This window comes from Poecilia formosa, unplaced genomic scaffold, assembly GCF_000485575.1.
Source record: "Poecilia formosa unplaced genomic scaffold, Poecilia_formosa-5.1.2 Scaffold45, whole genome shotgun sequence".
NCBI classification, from domain to species: Eukaryota; Metazoa; Chordata; class Actinopteri; order Cyprinodontiformes; family Poeciliidae; genus Poecilia; species Poecilia formosa.
Genome location: NW_006799984.1, coordinates 1,961,876 through 1,980,475, shown reverse-complemented (window position 1 = coordinate 1,980,475; position 18,600 = coordinate 1,961,876). Strand labels below are relative to the sequence as shown.

General features: G+C 36.9%; 1 protein-coding gene across 1 annotated transcript in view; it reads left to right on the top strand.

Moving 5' to 3' along the window:
- lig1 (ligase I, DNA, ATP-dependent) overlaps positions 1-18,600 on the top strand; it is a 70,449-nt gene that overhangs the window by 43,383 nt on the left and 8,466 nt on the right. Inside the window, exons 20-24 of the mRNA XM_007552037.2 lie at positions 1,538-1,609; positions 6,600-6,744; positions 7,235-7,317; positions 8,566-8,718; positions 14,067-14,120. Coding sequence (XP_007552099.1) covers positions 1,538-1,609; positions 6,600-6,744; positions 7,235-7,317; positions 8,566-8,718; positions 14,067-14,120 — 507 coding nt within the window. The remainder of the gene's footprint in view (positions 1-1,537; positions 1,610-6,599; positions 6,745-7,234; positions 7,318-8,565; positions 8,719-14,066; positions 14,121-18,600) is intronic.

Genomic DNA, 18,600 nt, shown 5'->3' with positions numbered 1-18,600 from the left:
ATGTATTTTCACCCTCATTCATATTGGTGTAAATGGTCATTAACTTGAAACTCGACAACAAGTAACGAGCAGAATTCAGTCAGGATTTTCAAGCAGAAATATGCACATGTGGAGAACCAAAACAAGACTTTGAGAGCTAAAGCATTGTATTAACAGCCAAACAAACATAATATAAGATTTAATAGATTCCAACTGAAGCACATCAAAAGCTACTCTGCATTGGCAGAACCTTGATTTCTTGATTCTAGTTGTTAAGCTTCCCAATTTTTGTCTGGATGTGATCCGTTTTGAAAAACCTTTGCAGCTGCTTCGTCAGAAAGCTGTTGACGAAATGCCTCTGCACACCACAACTGGTTGGTGGTGCTAAAACTGGCATTTAATTAGCAGATTCCCATTCAAGACAGACTAAAATACGTCCATTTTTCCAACATGAGCAGAAGTTGTTTATCTTGGACACATGTTCAGACGTCCAGCTGCAGCAACCAAAAAAACTACAGTTGTTAGCAGGCACACTTTTTTATTTTTTATTTTTATTTCTCTCTCGTCATTTTCTGGTCAAATACTCTTCAGACCCACAACCGACTGAGAAACATGCAGCTTTGGGAAGCACTTTTAGCACAGTTTTAATTTGTTCATTTAGGAGTATAACAACCAATGATAAAGAAACTGACCAAAATAGACAATCTTCGTCAAACATGTAAAAACAATAAGCTTCAACAAACCTTTCAAATAGTTCAGAAAGTGCAATTAGAAAATCTAAATATAATGTAAAATAAATGAGCATAAAGTATAGAATTAAACTGAATAGATCTGAATAGATCGGTAAAATTGTCACTGGTGTAGGTTTTTTTTCAACAATACATATATTAATATTGGATCGGTGCATTTCTAATGAAGCTCGTATTGAATAAAAAACTATATCCTGTAAGTTTCTTGTTTTTGTTGCAGTTTTTGAATCTTCAAAAAAAGCGTCTTAACCATCTCAGGATATATCGAGCATATGTGTCCAAAAGTGTAAAAACACCACTTAACATTTTTTAGTGGCATGTATAAATTTGCTAATTCTCATGTTTTAGATTAGACATATGCTACAGCCTGTGAAATAGACGAACAAATATCTGAAGCAGGCGGTTCTGCACTTCATTGTAGTGCAGAAGTCGGAGAATTTTCCAGCAGGACCGTGACAGAAACGGCTGTAATAAGTCAGGGTCTGGTGTAGGAACCGGGGTAGGGTGAGCATGATTGGAGCAAACAAGATGAGGTGCAAGAAAGGTGAGATGTAGAAGGAGGAGAGGCGAGCGAAGTAAGCAGAGGAGTCGAAAATAAGACGTGCACGCTGAGGAGGTGTGATGCTTTTAAAAGGCGGAGAGGCAGTGGAAATGCTAGGTGGGTAACTTTAAAGATGAGCCGAGAACAAATCAAAGAACCCTTTGTAACAAATCCCAAGGCTGGAAGTAGAAATTTGTGGATAGCATGTTTCTATTAGCATATTTTTGTCAAAGTAAAAATACTAAAGAAGTGTGCTGTTCCTCTGCAGGATGTGGACGCCTCCGAGATCAAAGTCCAAGTGTGTGTGTATGCCTTTGACCTCCTCTATCTCAACGGAGAGGTAAGGCCAAGTGATACAAATATTACCCAGAGATCGCTCAATTGTTCCTCTTGTCTTTTTAAAAACTTCCACGCGTGCGGGTGCATTTTTTTTATTTATTTATTTTTTTGTTGCAAGCACGCACGTGCGCTCGCAGCCCCGCCGAGACGCCGGCATCGTCCTTGAATACCAATGACGGTGCTACTGGAGGCTGTAACTGGATAATGATTGTAACGCTCATTGTAATTCCAGCTGAGTGTGTCTTGATTGTGTGTCTGTCTGAGACTCTCGACGTCTGAGAGGGAGTCTGTTCCTCTTTCAGACCATGTGTGTGCTGCAGATGGTGACTACGACTGAGTGAGGATGTGTTTGTGTCCTATTTATGCAGAATTTTTAAGTGAATTTCTTAAATCTGCTGAAGACAATGCTAATGAGTGGGTGCTCCCATCATCCTCTACAATGTGAGCTCTCCCAAGTGGATTGAAGCCAAATTGCATCATTAAAGGAACTCCAGTAACTGTTAAATCCTGCCTTTTCAAGGCCATTTCCCTCTTAATTTGTTATTTATGCAAATGTTATCTTTTAATATTTCTTTATGCTGAAGCTTTTTCTCATTGTCTTGTTTTTGTCCTGAATGATTTATTTATTACCCACTGTTGATGTCACTTAACCTCCTAAATTGAATATATGGACACAGTTATTGAGTTGGACTGTTACGCTTTTGGAAATTTCATTGAATAAATATTATTTTACGCTTCATAGGAACATATAATGTATTTGAATATATACCTAATTGCAAAATTATATTTAGGTAGGAACTATTCAGTTTGGAGTTTGACTCAAGTATAAGTATAGAAAATAAAAATCTTGACATTTTAAAGTATTTCTGAAGATTTAGCAATAAATGATTTAGGAATACATGAAAAGTTTACGTGTGTTTTAGATTAATTTAGATGTTATTCAAATATTACTATAACAGCAGCAAACATTGTCCAGAAACTCTGAACCAAACAAATAAAGAAACGATGCCGATTCATCCGTCCAGCCACATATCTACACATCATTCAGTAAATAGTTTTCTCATCATCTGCCCAGCCGCTTCGCTTCTCCATCCATCCATTCAGGCTGGATGCCTGCACATCCAACAACGGATGTTCATCATAGATAGTCCATCATTCATTCGTTTTTCCATCTATCTGTCCATCCAACCATATCTGTTCATCATTCACTCATCCATAAATCCATCATCCATTAATTTTTCATCAATCATCTCTTAATCCATCCATTTTTACATTCAGCCATTTTTAAAAAACATGTTTTTTGCCCAACAGATTTACTTTCATAAGTGGAACAATAAAATTACTTTGGGTTTGTTTCAGATAAAATGGACAGAGATGGAAGTGGGAAGAAAAATGTTGAACAAGGTTAAAAGGGAAAGGAGATGAGACTAGAAGAGACAGATGTGTAGAACGAATGCAAAATAAATTCCTAGAAGTCAGCTTCTACACATGCAGAAAGAGAGGAAAAACAGAAACTACAGCAACAAACAGCATATGTATATATAATGACTACAAAGTACATGACATAAGTTAATACAAGATGTATTTAGTGGCAACTGCAATGTTAAAACAATGTCTATTCAACAAACCTTATCTGTCCACCCCCTTGTCACTCATTTGTTAAATATTTTTCCATCCATGCATCTGACCTCATGTGTCCGTCCATCTATTCAGCATTAATTCCCACACCTATCAGATTCTCCCATATACATGTAGATGGAACTGGAATTGGAAGCTCTCCAGTTAATTTTCCACTGCACAGTTCCTTCTCAATGCATGTGGGAGCGTCTGATTTATATTCTTTTCTTGTTAGGATGCAGGGAACAGGAGAACTACGCTTGCCTGTGTTTGAGGTTACATTAAAATAAAACGAATTACCTTTCATTCTGAATAATTTATCAGTGAAGTAATAGTCATTTTTCTGTCTAAGTTACCAACAGGCTTTTAAGTATGAACAAATTTAAATGTGTGCACTATGAATAAACATGCACATTATTTCATTAGTTATGCATACAACAAATGTGCTGCTCTTGTTCCCAAGTTCAGCTGTGGTTTATGTTTAGCCAACATTTTAAAACATTTAAAGGTCTTCAGAGAGCTTTGAAAACGAATACTGAAAATACTTAAATGGTAACAAGACGGTCTGATTCTTTGGCTGCAAAATTTTAGTTAAAAATGTGGATGAGCTTACTGTAGCTGAAAACAGTTTGTGTACTTAAGGTGACAAAAGTTACGCGATCTTTGTCACATTGGGGATTTGGGGACAAATGAAAACTAAACTTTTTTTTTTACTAAAAGCTCCTCTGGTGTGATGTTGTTACTGTAACTTATGACCAGATTTAGCTGTTGTACAAGAGTCATTTTCAGCTTCAAAAAGAAATAAAAGTCCTTGTTTACAGTTCAGAAATCTTTCTCCAATGACATCAGATGGTAAATTTAAAGGTTGGGAGAAAAGTTTCTGCAGCCAAAAAAGAAAGCTGCCAAAAATGCTGACTGTGTGAAACCATAACCCTTCAGCTAAAACCTGACCAGCCACCTGGAGCTGCGAGTTGAGGACACACGGGACACAAATACAAGTCATCGATCGTACATGGAAAATAACCTTCTCCCAGGCCTAACCTTGCCGGGGAATAAAAAAAAAAACAAGGGCTTCTTTTTACATTTTTCAACTGAACATCCACTGATAACTACTTGTGAACCGGAAAGAACACTAAACATGATTTTATGGTTGAACGGAGGAAGCTTTGATATGACAAGAAGACTAAGGGCAATCCATCTCCATGACACATGTACCCAGTCTGCTTTCATTCAAGGCTGTGCTTTGATGCGTGCCACCGTGTCATTATATGCCACATTTTGATTTTAATAGCATAAACGCGACAGAAAATCTGCAGAAGCTGTCATCATATAGGTAAATACTGACTTGATTCATACTCCATGCATGTTGTGTCATATTAGGGCACAAACATAGACACAGATACACATTTTCCATTTTAACTATGTTGCAAAGATTTGTGGAGTTCGCATCATAAACCTCCTTGGATCACACAGAGCTGGAATTTTAATTAACATTTTAATTATTTACCTCACAGACTAAATTGATTCTCAAACCTCCAAGAGATTGCATCTGTAAGAAAATCCATCTTTGTATATTCTAGGCAATGCAAAAAATAAAAAAATAAAAAACAAATAAAATCACTTATGTTTGAGACTTCATTGTTCTGGAAGAGTGCATTTGCATTCTTACATTTTCCTGCAAACTTATTTCTACCGTTTCAAAGATGAATGAAAAGTTTCAATTAAAATACAATTTTAATTTCACACCAAGGCATTTAAAGAGATGATAAAATATTCAGTGGGAAAAAAATTCAACCTTAAATAATTGATTTTTACAGTCACTGATGAGATGCTAATTAGCCCCTTTTATGTTAAAATATTGTACGTCTTCTTCCAAATAGGATGGCATTTCTCCTGTAGCTTTTAACAAATTTGATGTACACAGAGACAGATGTTTAGCAGGACCAAAAGGTTTTATTTTTATTATTTTTTTCCCTGCATGCCTTGTGAATAACCCTTTGGCATTTAGGTGGTCTAATGGTTGTTGGTGAGACTTGGTGACCTTAATATACTTCACACTTTTCTGGACCTTTCAAAGTGTTTGTTTTGGAGATCTTAGGACTGGTCTTTAGATAACTTTAGGTCCCCAGCTGGCCTTCTTTGTGACACTTCCAGTTGTTTAAACTTCATTATTGCTTTGCCTTTAGATCAGGCCGGGTTTAGACGAGTGGAACTTTCTGTTATTTCCAGACTCGTGAAAACTTTACCGTTACCGAGCAACCCAAGTGACGCTAGCTGCTGGAAAAGACAAGTGTTACCATCCAGAAACCACTGGCTGCATTCTTATTTATTGTGCAAGAGGCTCTACTAATGCTTTTCAAAGCAATATGGCTGTATAACTGCGCATCTATTTGCAGCCATTTTTTTGTGAGAGTGTAAATGTTGAGTTGGGGGGGAGTGAGCAGCAGCAGCTTATTTGGATTAAAAGTGACAAGAGGCCCTAAAACATCTCATTCTCTTTTTAAATGGACTATATACAGTAGATAAATTTGATTTGGATTTCTAGTGTTTTCCATTTTGAAGAATATCTAACAGACGAGGGCTTGCACCGCATTTTTTCCCCAGCATTATAAAAAGCAATGGCTTATTAAAAAAAAATCCCAAATATTGTTCAACCCGACATTGCAAGAATAAATAATAATAAAAAAAATAGTTCAGGTCCATTTATTAATCAGTTAAAATGTTTTTTATTCTACTGCAATAAAATCTAAACTAATTTTTATGTGTTTTTCCACCTCTTCACCAGAAGTAACGGTTGTATATGGCACTCAGTACAAAAAGCTTTAAACCTAAATGGCTCCCCGAGCTCAGACATATATAATTTTAGTCAGATTTATGTTTTGGGCTACCAGGACTAAGAAGCAGAACAGCATGAAGGAGGCAGATGTGTTGATGTCATTTGTAATAAAAATCCACATCTGTTTACTTTTAGTGTCTTGCCTTCTGTCTGCACACTTTCCAACCCAGCCAAGTTCTGACAGATTTGTCATATTTAAGAGTATTTGTCACCATTTAGTTAATTTTTCATAAACCCAAAATGGGAAACGCATTCAAAACTGAATATATAGGGAAAAAAAGGAAGACAAAATAAATAAGAAACTGTGTTGTGCATGTTTGTATGCTTACATGGGCGCGTGGGTGTTTGTATGTGTGCCCAAAGCTGCTGCATCCAAGACTGTATTCTGAGAAAGTGCTTGTTTATACGTGTGTGGGCAGATAGTTGATGGTATTTCATCCTTGTCATTGCAAGCCTCCGAGCTATCAGGAGGAAACTGTTGTAATGATACGGTTTTGCCATTTTCTAATGATGTTTGTGTTTCTGTCTCCGCGCTCAGTCCCTGGTGCGACAGCCGCTGTGTCGGCGTCGGGAGCTGCTGAGAGAGAGCTTCACAGAGGTGGAGGGAGAGTTTCTGTTCGCCCGTTCCATCGACTCTCACGACACTGACGCCATCGCAGAGTTCCTGGAGCAGTCCGTCCGAGGTCTGTGAAACGGAGGCAAACTTTTTCTTCTCGTCTTCCTACCTTTGTGTCATTGGTGTTTGTGTCATCTTCCCGTTTGTGTCATCTTCCCGTTTGTTGGCTCCCCTGAATCTCTTTGTGTGTGTGGGTGCTTTGAGTAAAAGTTTCATTTTATTTGTGTCTTCCTCCGCTGCCTTAACGTGTAAACTGTCTGTGTGAGCGTATCCAAAGCGACGCCAGAACTTGTGGGTTGTATAATGGATTTATTTTGTGTTGTGTGTGTGTGTGTGTGTGTGTGTGAGACTCTGAAGTATAAAGGATGTGTTTTCCTTGTGCATATGAGTTATGTCCCCGTCCTTGTCGGCGGCCTCTTTGTTTCCCAAAACCCGTTTGTTTCCCTTTGAGACCCACCAACACAAAGACACTCCGTATATCCAACAGATAATCTCTTAATTTCCTTTCTGCACGTCCAGAGTCGTGTTTTGGTGCATTAATGTGTTTGTTTGTGCAGACTCCTGCGAGGGCCTGATGGTGAAGACTCTGGAGAAGGATGCGACCTACGAGATTGCCAAACGTTCTCACAATTGGCTCAAGGTGTGTCTGCGTGCGTACTGGGAAATCAGTTTTTATTATACAGGTAGAGTGAGCAGCACTGCTTTTCTTTTAAAGTAAACATGTTGCTGGGAATTCTGCATCCTTGAATTCAAATGGACGCTGCTACAGAAATAGTTGTGCGACGTTAAAACATGGCAGCTCTGGTTTTAGTTTGAGTAAGATGGAGGTGCTCTAGTACGACCCTTCAACCTTTAGATGATTCCCTTCTTCAGCTGACAGCATCAGGTGTGTTGCAGAATAAAAATGGTTTCCCTGGAGGAGGACTGGATTGGAGCACTGATCTAAAACAACAAGATTACTCAGGCCAGTATTGAAATCTTGATTATTTTAGGGGTGAAATGAATCCTCGAATAATCCTGGTACCTCAATTACTAAAAACCCTCAAGACAAGTTATCTGCTTCAAAGCGTCATGAAGTATGTTGTAATAAATACTGTTAAACTATTCAGCCCACAGTGGTCTGGCAAGAAGGTTTTTTGTATTGCACAACATCTTTTTTAGTCCAATTAATGGCCAGAATAATTGATAGAATACTGAATGGCTATGAATAATTGTTGTCAACCCATTCTAGATTATTTGTCACAGACTGGACCTATTTCCCCTAAAGAGTTGCTCTGTGATATTTATTCTTAAATACATATTCAGCTGCAAACTAACCCAGATAGTTGATGCCAATTTTGCATAAAAAGTATTAGAAACAAATTATTTTAAGTGCAATTTAACTATTCATGTTTCCTTTTTACATGATCAATTTAAAGTTTATTCTTAGTATGTGAGACTGCAAATGTTTTATCCAGTCATGGTAATGTTTCTGTATTTCATTTAAATGCATAGAAGAATAAATTAGCCTTGTAAATTGGGACTGATGGGTTGAAATGGGTCACAGTTTTTAAATTTAAGTCCATTTTACTGCTGTTTTTTTTTAATGCACTTTGGACAAATTAAAGGCTTTAATTTGAAATTAATTGCAGGTTTGTTTTATTTATTTTCACAAAGTAGCCAACATGGCGATGCCTAAGTATCCATTGTTTGCGGAACCGTTTACTAACAGCGTTTTAAACTGTGCTTTCCACATCTCTTTTAATCTGGTCAGTTTGATTAGAAATAGCTTTGTAAAGTATTTATTGAAACTTTAGATTTTAATGCATGTCAAGGTTATAAGTCTGTTTTTAAATTTGGTTTTTGGTAAATAATACCTGTTTAACTCTGAGTTTTTTCTCCCTTCCAGTTAAAGAAGGACTACCTGGACGGTGTGGGCGACACGGTGGACCTCTGCGTGATCGGTGCCTACCTGGGAAAGGGAAAACGAACAGGCACCTACGGAGGCTTCCTGCTGGCCTGCTACGATGAAGACAATGAGGAGTTTCAGTCAGTCTGCAAGGTAAACTTTTATATTTCATTGTTTGTTGAGAGGGTCTTGCATTCCACACAGAAACTGCAGATTTCTGAAGCGTTTCCAGGAAGCTGCCGAAGATGCCGTCTTGTAGCTTTCACCCCCACATGAAACGTGTGGGAGGTGGAATGATTGGATTAAAAATTGCATTTGTAGTGCAAGCAACTTTTGGATCAAACTTATCTTAGACAAGAAATTGCATTATGATACCTAAGGGTTTTGTGCTTCACATGTGCAATATGTAATTCAGATTGAGACTTTAAGGCTCCCTCCGTTCGTCACTTCATCATGGAGGATTTCTGGAGAGTGCATTTCTTTCTTTCTGGGAACTTTTTCCACATAGTGTTCTTCTAAAAGTTGGTCTTCCTCTTAAGTCTTGCTTGGGAGAAAATCTTTGTGTCTTGCGAGTAAGTGCCTCTCAAAATAAGTGATAAGCTTGTTGTGAAGATTTAAAGAGCTTAAGCAAGTTGCACAGTTTGTTCTCTACTCTGTCCTCTAAATTCCCTGTCTTCATTTTTTTAAAATTATTTTCGTAATATTTTTACCCATAAAGAAAAAGGAAAAAGATTTAGTTTGCTGCACTTGGAGCAGAAATGTATTGGCACCACAACATTCCTCTTTTGACTGAAGCACCTCAGCAAACCAAAACCTGACTGTATGACATTAAAACCACTGTTTCATTGCTTTTAATTGTCCAATTAATGCTTATATTTATATATAGAAACCTAATTCTTTAAAGTTCTACATATTTTAAGATTTTTTTGACATGAATATTGCTTTCCAAGCTCCTAGTGTCACTTGTGCAAAGTTGTTTATTCAGCCATAACCTTAACGTGTTCCGTCACTTTTCTGTTAGTTTTTTATTTACATAATTATTTTTTCATGTATTTTAGCCCTATAAAGGGCCATCTTTCAATGTACTTATTAACTTACTGCTAAAACGTAATTCTTGTTTTTTCTTAAAATACCCAGTGCTTCACTTTGTTCACAGCAACATCTTAAAACAGGTGAAGACACATGCAGTCTTCAAAAATCTCATTTTTATTTAGGAAGCATTGCTTTATTTATAAATAACTTTGTCTTTATGTCTGTATCTCCATCTCTCTTGGCTACATTTCCAGTATAGTCTAAAACCCTTTAGTATTTTGTTAGTTTGCAAATCTTTTTGAAATGTAAGACAGATGCTTGCAAGAGCTGAGAGTAATCTTTGTTTTGATTGGATTTAAATTCCTAGAATAATTTTACCTGCTGCAGTTGAAGCACAATCAGCTAAAGTTGGGCCTAAATAAAACACAAACATCTTTTTAAAACGTCAACCTTGATACTATTTGTAATTTCAGTTTATAAGAACTAGATTATGTTGCAGAGGATGAGTTTTTTGATTTGGTGCGACCTTGTTTATTTGGTATAAGGAAAAATCCCGCTGAAGTCTGATCTGACAAAACATAACATCTAAAGTCAACGCAGTATTTTAACTTATGTCCTTTTTTCATAATTAAGCTGTTTTTACTCTTAAATGCAAGCATTACTGCAGAGGAGCTGCACATGTCCTCAACCTTTACGCTGTCCGTCTTGCAGAGATTTCCCTCCCATGTTCCTAATAATAACTGCAGGTGGGAACAAAGTGATAAAATAAGCCTCTTTAACAAAACGTTCTCCTGCCTTCAAGCCAGCATGGCCCACGGAAATCAGTGAGATTAAAAAGTGTGTCTGTCATCTTCACACATTTATATTTTTCAAAACAATAACGGAACAACTCAGTGGTTTTAACTGGTTTGCTTTCAATTCTTTAATTTTAAATCCTACATCCAGCTGGTCGCAGAGACAAAATGGCGGCACTGCAGCAGGTTCTGGAGCCGCAAAGCCATCTTATGTGTTACTGCATATGTTAACCAGTGTGACACATCATTACCCCTCAGCTCCTCCAGGCCCTTGGCTTGAAATGTTTTGTAACAAAAAATGATTCCATGTCAAAAGTTTGGGTATAATTTTCACCTTTTTTTATATGAGTATAAATAAGTGATTTTTTTTTAATACTCATATAATTTTAGTTTCAGAAACGATTTTTTCTATTCAGTCTGGAGATTCTGTTTAAATTGTGTGACTGGAGAAAAAGATATTATAAACAAACATTTCACTTATTTAAAACTGTTCTGTAAGCTTCTATGCTGTATCAAATTCCTTGAGTTTATATTTAAACAAAAATAAGTTTGTTCATAAAATTATATAACTTAAATTACCAGCATTAGGTTAGCTTAGGTGTCTGACTTTTTCTTAAATAAAAAAATATCAAAGAATTATTCAAAATGCGTACAGTGTGTACAACCTTCCACTGTGGACGAGTAATGCAGAATACTTAGGAGTGACAAAGTGGCAAAGACTTAAACGGATTTTAAAATTGATTTTGGAGTATTTGGGATTCCCAGCATTTTGCATTTTTCCTATATAATCTATTTTTATGTAATTCTATCCTCATTATTGGTTTGCATTAGGTTTAGATTTTTTTCGGGAATTGCCAAAAGATTTAGACGCGATTTAATAATATTACGCTGCATAATCCCTTACAGTACTCTGCTCCCTTTTTTAAATCTTCAAATAGTTTTTAAACCTGTGTTTTGTTGTTTAGTAAATACAAAAACAAATGTGTGGAAATGATTCAGACAGAAAATTTGGCCCCTGTGTGTTTCCGTATATTCATAAACACTGTTATGTTAGCAAATCATTTTCCCCCCATATTGACAGAGGATGACCTAAAGCAGAGTATCGACTGCAGTTCAGTACTTTTATCTGTAACTATATTTATAAAATGAAAGAGAAATGGCGGCATGCCGTCTGAACGTCTCACTGAGACGGTCGTGCCGATTCAAATCAGGAAGGATGCGTTCTGCAGGACACATGAACTGGACCACAGAAACACTCAGCTGAACTTGTGTAAATATGGCATTTATCTGTGTTGCTTTGCTGCAGCCCAGCAGCGGCTGTGAGCTGATGCTGTGTGACTGCAGCATCCTGCGCTCCTGTGTGTGCAGCATTTCATCATCCTCTCGCTCCCTCAACGCCGGGCGTGAAGCAGAGGCAGAACAAAAGAAACCAGAGGATCATACGTTAGCATTTGACTCACTTTTTCTTTTTCCCCTGCAGATCACATTTATGCTCATGTCCTAGTGAAATGCCCTTGCTACAACATTCAGAGCCAGCGTGAAAATTATTGTAAAAAGCTGCACCCAGTTTTAGATTTGGACTTTTAGATTCAGGTGATGTCAGCTTTGCAAAGACACCTTGGTGAAATCTTACTGTGTTTGTTCCCTTTGGACTTTTTTCCACATCTGTATGTAAATCTAAACTTATTTGTTTGCAATGTGAACCGTCAAATTCTAGTTTACCGAGTTGAAATATAAAAAGTTAAAATATCTGATTTCGTTGTATCATTTGTTGCCTGCTTGCCTAACAGGCGTGGATGACTCAGAGCTACAGACTTTTTCACTGGTTTTTGACGAAAAATACAAAATAAAACATTTTGGAACAGAAGTGAACGCTGCACAAGAGAGACTTGAGCCCTGCAACGTTTGGCACAGCATGAAATCAGAGGAATAAAAGGAAAAACTACCCTTTATCCCATGGTTTGTACTTGTGAAGGAAGGAGGCTGAAATTCAGAGGACACCTCGTAATCCTGGAAAAGTGTGAAATTTGTTGTATTTTCCAGTTTTAGATCATTTTAGGATTTTCAGACTTGCTTCAGATTTCCATTTCTAAAAGATTCTGATTGCAAGATGGGCTTTCTGTGAAAAAGGTTTGCTGCAGTACCGCTGTTGTGGTTTAATAATAGATTTTTATTGGACATTATTGTGTATATAGTGATAATTTTATAGTTGGTGTTTAAGAGACTTGAAGGAGGAATCCTTTGGCATCCATTTTTCACTTTCTTTAGCTAAACAGTCTGAATTGAATGAAGGAATTAATTGAATTCAGTAACAAAAATCTGTATCAAACATCACCATTCATGCATTAAGACAGAAAGTTTTAGAAATAAGAGTACAGTAGAAGTCTTATTTATTTTAGTTTTGTTTATTTAATGAATTGGTTGCGTTAATTTAGTTGTGTTAATCATTTAAATTGAGAGTTAGTGTGACAACAGGTCTGTTTGTCCACTTTACAGTTATTTTGTGTCAGGAATGTCTTATCAGTTGGTTTTGGTAAGAAATGTCATTTTTGATTCTTTTGTATTTTGAATGTGAATAATTCAGTCAATCAAGTTTATTTTTTAAATATTTCAGCAATTAGGCAGATCAAAGAGCTTTAATCACAACAACATAAAAACATCATAAACAAATAATTCAGCCAACAATTGTGACAGCCAGTTACAAATCATCATAAATACACATCAAACATGGTGGTTAATGTTGCATTTATTACAATTCAAGAGAAACTCTAAAAGCTTTGTGGCCTCGATTTAAAGGAACTCAGCGTTTCAGCTGTTTGGCAGTTTTCTGGAAGTTTGTTCAAGATATGTGGTGCATAGAAGCTTCTTTATGTTTGGTCCTGGTTCTGGACATGCATAGTACACCAGAACCAGAAGATTCGTCTGGAAGTTTGATACAACAACCTTTTTTTCAACGTATCACATTGACAATAAACCCGACCGTCACATTAAAATCATGACTCCTTTCTAAATTCCTAGAATGGTTCCTTCTTGGTAAAGATATCTTCCTCTGTCGTCAAACTGGAGCCATTTTCTACAAACACGGTTTTAACACCTGTAGGCCTCTGTAATGTTATCTCACAGTCAAACAGCACTATTGATTGGATTAAGCTGCTGGAGGAATTTGATTATCAGTCCAACCAAACAAACAAGTCACTATAATTGGCTGAGTGAAAGAGGTGTTGGGTTCTCACTCCTAACAAACTGTACCACAGCTGGCTCGCTAGGAGAACAGATAAATAATGCATAAAGGTCCCACAGCTGAATTAAACACCTCTAAACCTTGAATGCTGCCTCGCTCTCGTACAGTTAAACTTCTCACGGTCACTTGCAGAATATATCTGCCGGTGACTAAATGCTAAATTTTCATGATATGCCTACATTTTTTTCCCTCCCCCTTTCCCACAGCGTGTGTCATCCTTTTAGGTGTTTACTGGTGTCTCGGCGAGTTCAAATCCTTTGAGAGGCGACATGACACTTTAGGCGAATCAGGCAGACAAGATGCTCGAGTTGTGGGGGGATTTGCTCGCCTTTCTGTGTTCTGCCTCCTGCTGCCAAATGTCTGCTGTCGCCCCACGAGGGAATGTGTGTATATATGAGTGCGTGCCTCTCTTATCTCTTCTCATCTCTTTGCAGATCGGGACAGGCTTTAAGGATGAAGATCTGGAGCAGCATTACAAGTTTTTAAAGGTGAAGTAGAGCCGCATGAGTGTTGAAGTGAAAAGCCGGGCTAAAATAATCAAAGTTTCAGGACCGCTTTACCTTTTGTTTTGATACCCTGTTCTTTTACAATCGACATCATCCTCCTTCACACAGATGCTTGGAGAGAACATTTGCAATTGGAAATTGCAAATTGTAGGGTTAAAACAATTAATCGATTGTTGAAATAATCATCAACTTATTTAGTAATCAATTGATCGTTAATTGGAGTATTTGCTGAGAAAATGTGCTTGAATTTTACCTGAATGGCATTAAAAGTGAAGAAACATAGCTACACACTGAATCACTTACCCAGGAGTACCTTCTACGTTTCTCAAACTATTTAAAGTTTAACCCATTAAACAAACAGTCACAGACCACCTAACTCACTATCACCCCTCAATAACACAACATCTTAATATAAACAACCTGACATGAAAATATTAGTGTCTTAACTCAGTTATTTTTGTCTCCTTTGTTTGTCTTCATATGGGTGGCACTCTGTGTTTTGAGTTATTTTCATATTCTGAAAGTGGATTTTAAGCTTTCCAATTACCTCAAACACATAAAAAAAGGAATTTGCTCTTTACTGCCAAGTGTTGTATGAATTAGTAAAATTTTAGGGCCGTTTGTAATTTAGACGCATGATAAAAGAAAAATAGACTTGAGTTGCTTTGGCAGAAATAAAACTCCTCTTCTTCACATTTAAATATAAAAATTATCCACAAGTTTCTATCTATTGTATTTATTTTCTGATTAATTCAAAAATATTAATAACTGTTGGCACACAAGCAGAGCATTATAAGCAAGAAAAGTCGTTAAATAACTTCTCACCAACTGAGACGCGGTCATACAGCCGTTCAAAAGAATCGAATCACTCATGAATGACTTATCAAAACTCTTGGCTTCCTCCGATCATAAAAGCCAGCGGTATCTTTGGTTTTTCTTTTGAGTGACCCGGTTTTAAGCCACTTATCCAATATTATTTTTAAACGCAGTCCTTTAGTAAGCTAGCTGCGTGCGTCACATTTTAAGCTAATGGTAATTACTTGCAGTACCTTGCGAACCAGTAGGGGGCGTCTGGGGATCACAGTTTGAGAAAGACTGTTCTGTAAGGAAGAAAACCCAAATAGTGAATGAATGCATTAACTACCCCAGTAGCTTTGTGCAGGAAAGAGGCAACAACAAAGAGTACATACACCTCATTATCAGATGCAATACTTTCATCAGAGGCTCGCTCCAGGAAGTTCACATTACCAAACACAGAAACCCTGAGCCGGGCTACAGTCTGCAAAACCAGACAAAGTACTTATCGCTAATGACTGCAATAACTCTTTCAGTGGCTTTATCCTCAGAAGAGGCAGAGCTAAACACCGAAATACATCCAGTTGGTTTGCAAATGTGGAAATCCATGAATTACTGCTGCTTCACCTTTTTAAAAAAATGCAGCATTGAGAGGAACCGTGGGGGCGTTTTCTGACTTTGGGTAATGAATTGCTTTTTCAATTTACATTAGAAGAGGTTTGTTCCAGAGCAGTGGAGCAGCAGCATTTTAAGCACTTGTCAACCGCTCTGTGAAAATGATAGCTGTTGAGAGAGCCCGACTTCATTTGACTTCATCGGCTCATTTTAGAGCCGCTGTTTCGCGAATAGCAGCAGAGAATGGAGCAATTTGTCGAACTCGAAACAACATTTCTAAATATACGTTAATGTACAGCATTTTTTATTTATTTTACATCGACAAAGTAATCATTTAAACATTAGAGACTTAAGTATCTGTTGTGTAAACCGCTTCACAGAAGTAGCGCCTGAGAATGAGGTTTAAAACTTTTTCCTTTTTCTTTTTTTCCTGGAGCCAATAAAGCCTGCACTGTAGAGGTTTGTAATGAAAGTGATGGATGGTAAATTAAAGCGAGCCGGCGGTGTGGCCGTGCTGCTCTTGTTGCAGCGACGCTGCAGGCCAATAGGACTCTCGGCAGGGAGACAATTGGCTTGTTTACACGGCTCTGAGTGGTGAGGTGCTGTGTTAAAATGAGGGCTAGCCTGAACCCTCGTTTCACTGCTCAGATGCTGATTTTTGATTCACTTGGAGGCTTTTTAACCAATAACAATGGAATAAAAGTGAAGCAGGTTGCTTTGTGTTGGACCCAGTTTCCTGTTTCGCTTGTTAAAAAGCTTGATTTGAATGGATTAGATGTTTCTCTAACAAATGCTATCTTCTTCAGAATTGCATAAAGAATTGCTTTTTAGTTCTTTCTTTGTTTTGCTGACTGAACATTTCAAGTATTGTTTGTGGTTTAAACAATGTAGTGTCCATTTTACAAATCATCTTTATATTTTTTGTATTAAATGTTTAGTTTTATTTAGAACAAAATTAAACAACATATTCATGTTCAACTAGACTTTTAATACTCAGTACTTTAACATTTTTATTTTCTTACTTTATTCTGCTATGTTTTGTGTTTTCATGCTATTTCACCCACTCTAAAACACTCGGGGTTATTGTATAATGTTATACTAATAATTTCTTTTATAAAGTTGCTTCAATCTAAAACTATTTTGAATGTTAAAAAAGTTGCTACTTATTTAATTTTCTTATTTCCTTATTAATCAGATGAATTAAATCATTGATAGAGATGTTGTTTATGTATTTCTTGAAATAAGTCACAGAAATTACATATATATGCTGATTAGAGACATACCAATTAGCTTTTAAGTGGCCGGTCTAAGTTTCCTGTCCTGATTAGGATTTTCCTGCTATTTCACATTAATACGAGAGCTGCTGAAGTTTTTCAGCCATATCGTCTGGCCCTAATGTAAACATGCTCAAAGCCGCCATTTTGTTTGTCAACCGTGTTTTACAGCTTCTGTTTATTTCGACTTTCAATTCAGGTCAACTTTGCAATAAAAATATCAGGGCTTGGCTAAGATTTTTTTTTTTTTTCCCAAAATAAAGTCATAATACTACAAGAATACAGCTGTAGTAATGCAAGAATAAAGTCATATAATAATAAAGTTCAAATAATATAATGATAAAGTCGTAATGTTAAAGGAATGTAGTAGTTTTATGAGAACTAACAACTCAACACAAGTGACTTCAAACAACCTGCTATTTTCAGACTGCAGAAGTGGAAATTTTCCATTTCTTTGTATGAAAAGATTTACTTTTTTTTATATCTTTGATTTAAGGGATTTTAAAGGGTTTTAGTTAGAAAAAAAGTAACCCTTTTCACCTCTGGATCATCAGAAATATATCAAAAACTGTAAAAGCAATCTGTTATTGTTAAAAAAAAAAATAGTATGCATCAAGAAAAAAATTTATTTGTTTACTGCCAGCAGGGATGGACATAGTCTGTTCCTCATCCCAACAGCTTGTGGGAAGAAGCTGGTTAACACCCTGCAGGACCTGCAGCAGATGCTTGTTGTGGCTTCTCCCAGAAGGCTGGAGGGGAAAGTGGGGGGCGGCATGCTGGGAGACGGATGGTGACGGTCCCTAAAGGTGGCTGTGGCTCTGAGAATGCAGCGCCGGTTTAAAAACTTTCCTCTGGGAGGGGAGAGGAGCATCACTGATTTCTGTTGGCTCCTTTCTAGCTGCTGCTGTTCATAGACATGCAGCGTCCAAACCAGGATGTGAGTCGGCAGGTTGAGACATTTTCGGTGGTGCGTCTGAAAGACACCAGCCTCTCTGGAGAGGACGCAGCTCCCACTGAGCTTTTCAACCACTCACTGCTTTAGTGTTGATAAAGTCTGCAGAATTTATCAGTATTCTGATATAAAACTTTTATAATGTGGTCATTACTAAACTCTATACAGACAGGTATTTAAAATATATTTTAAAAATACTAATTTCTATTAATTACCCAGATTAATCACTTTTTATTTCTTGCATATTAAAGTTCCACGATGGAACCTTTGCTTTTAAGTGTTTCTGGTACAACAGTAAATCTGGCGCACAAACATTGACAGATGGCCAAGCCGCTTTTCTTGGTCCACTAGAAATTAATTTTTGCTTCAAAAAACAATCTGATGGTTCGCTGGAACAGACTATTGTTGTGCTTAAAGGACTCAGCCTATCACTGAAGCTTTTCAAGCCTAAAATAGCATCACAATGCTAAACACGTTGCACCAAACAAACCTCTTCATCGCTAATATCAGCGTCCGCATTTCTAAAAAAGTATTTTTTTCAAAGAAGTTCCATGAATCGGTATAAAAGCACTTTGCACCAATCTGATGGTTGAATAACCAAATAACTTTGTTGTTATGAATATCTTTCTTGTTAAGCTATTCACAAAAAACGTTTTTGTTTGGGAATATTTATTTTGTTGTGTGGCTTTCAATTATGATGCAACTAATATAAAGGGCTTGTGTCACTTTTGTTAAAAATGCAGAAAAGAATGTAGGAGTCAGAATATCAGTTAATAAATCTCAATAATGTAAACATTTAAACAGAATTAATTACAGTGAAGGCTAC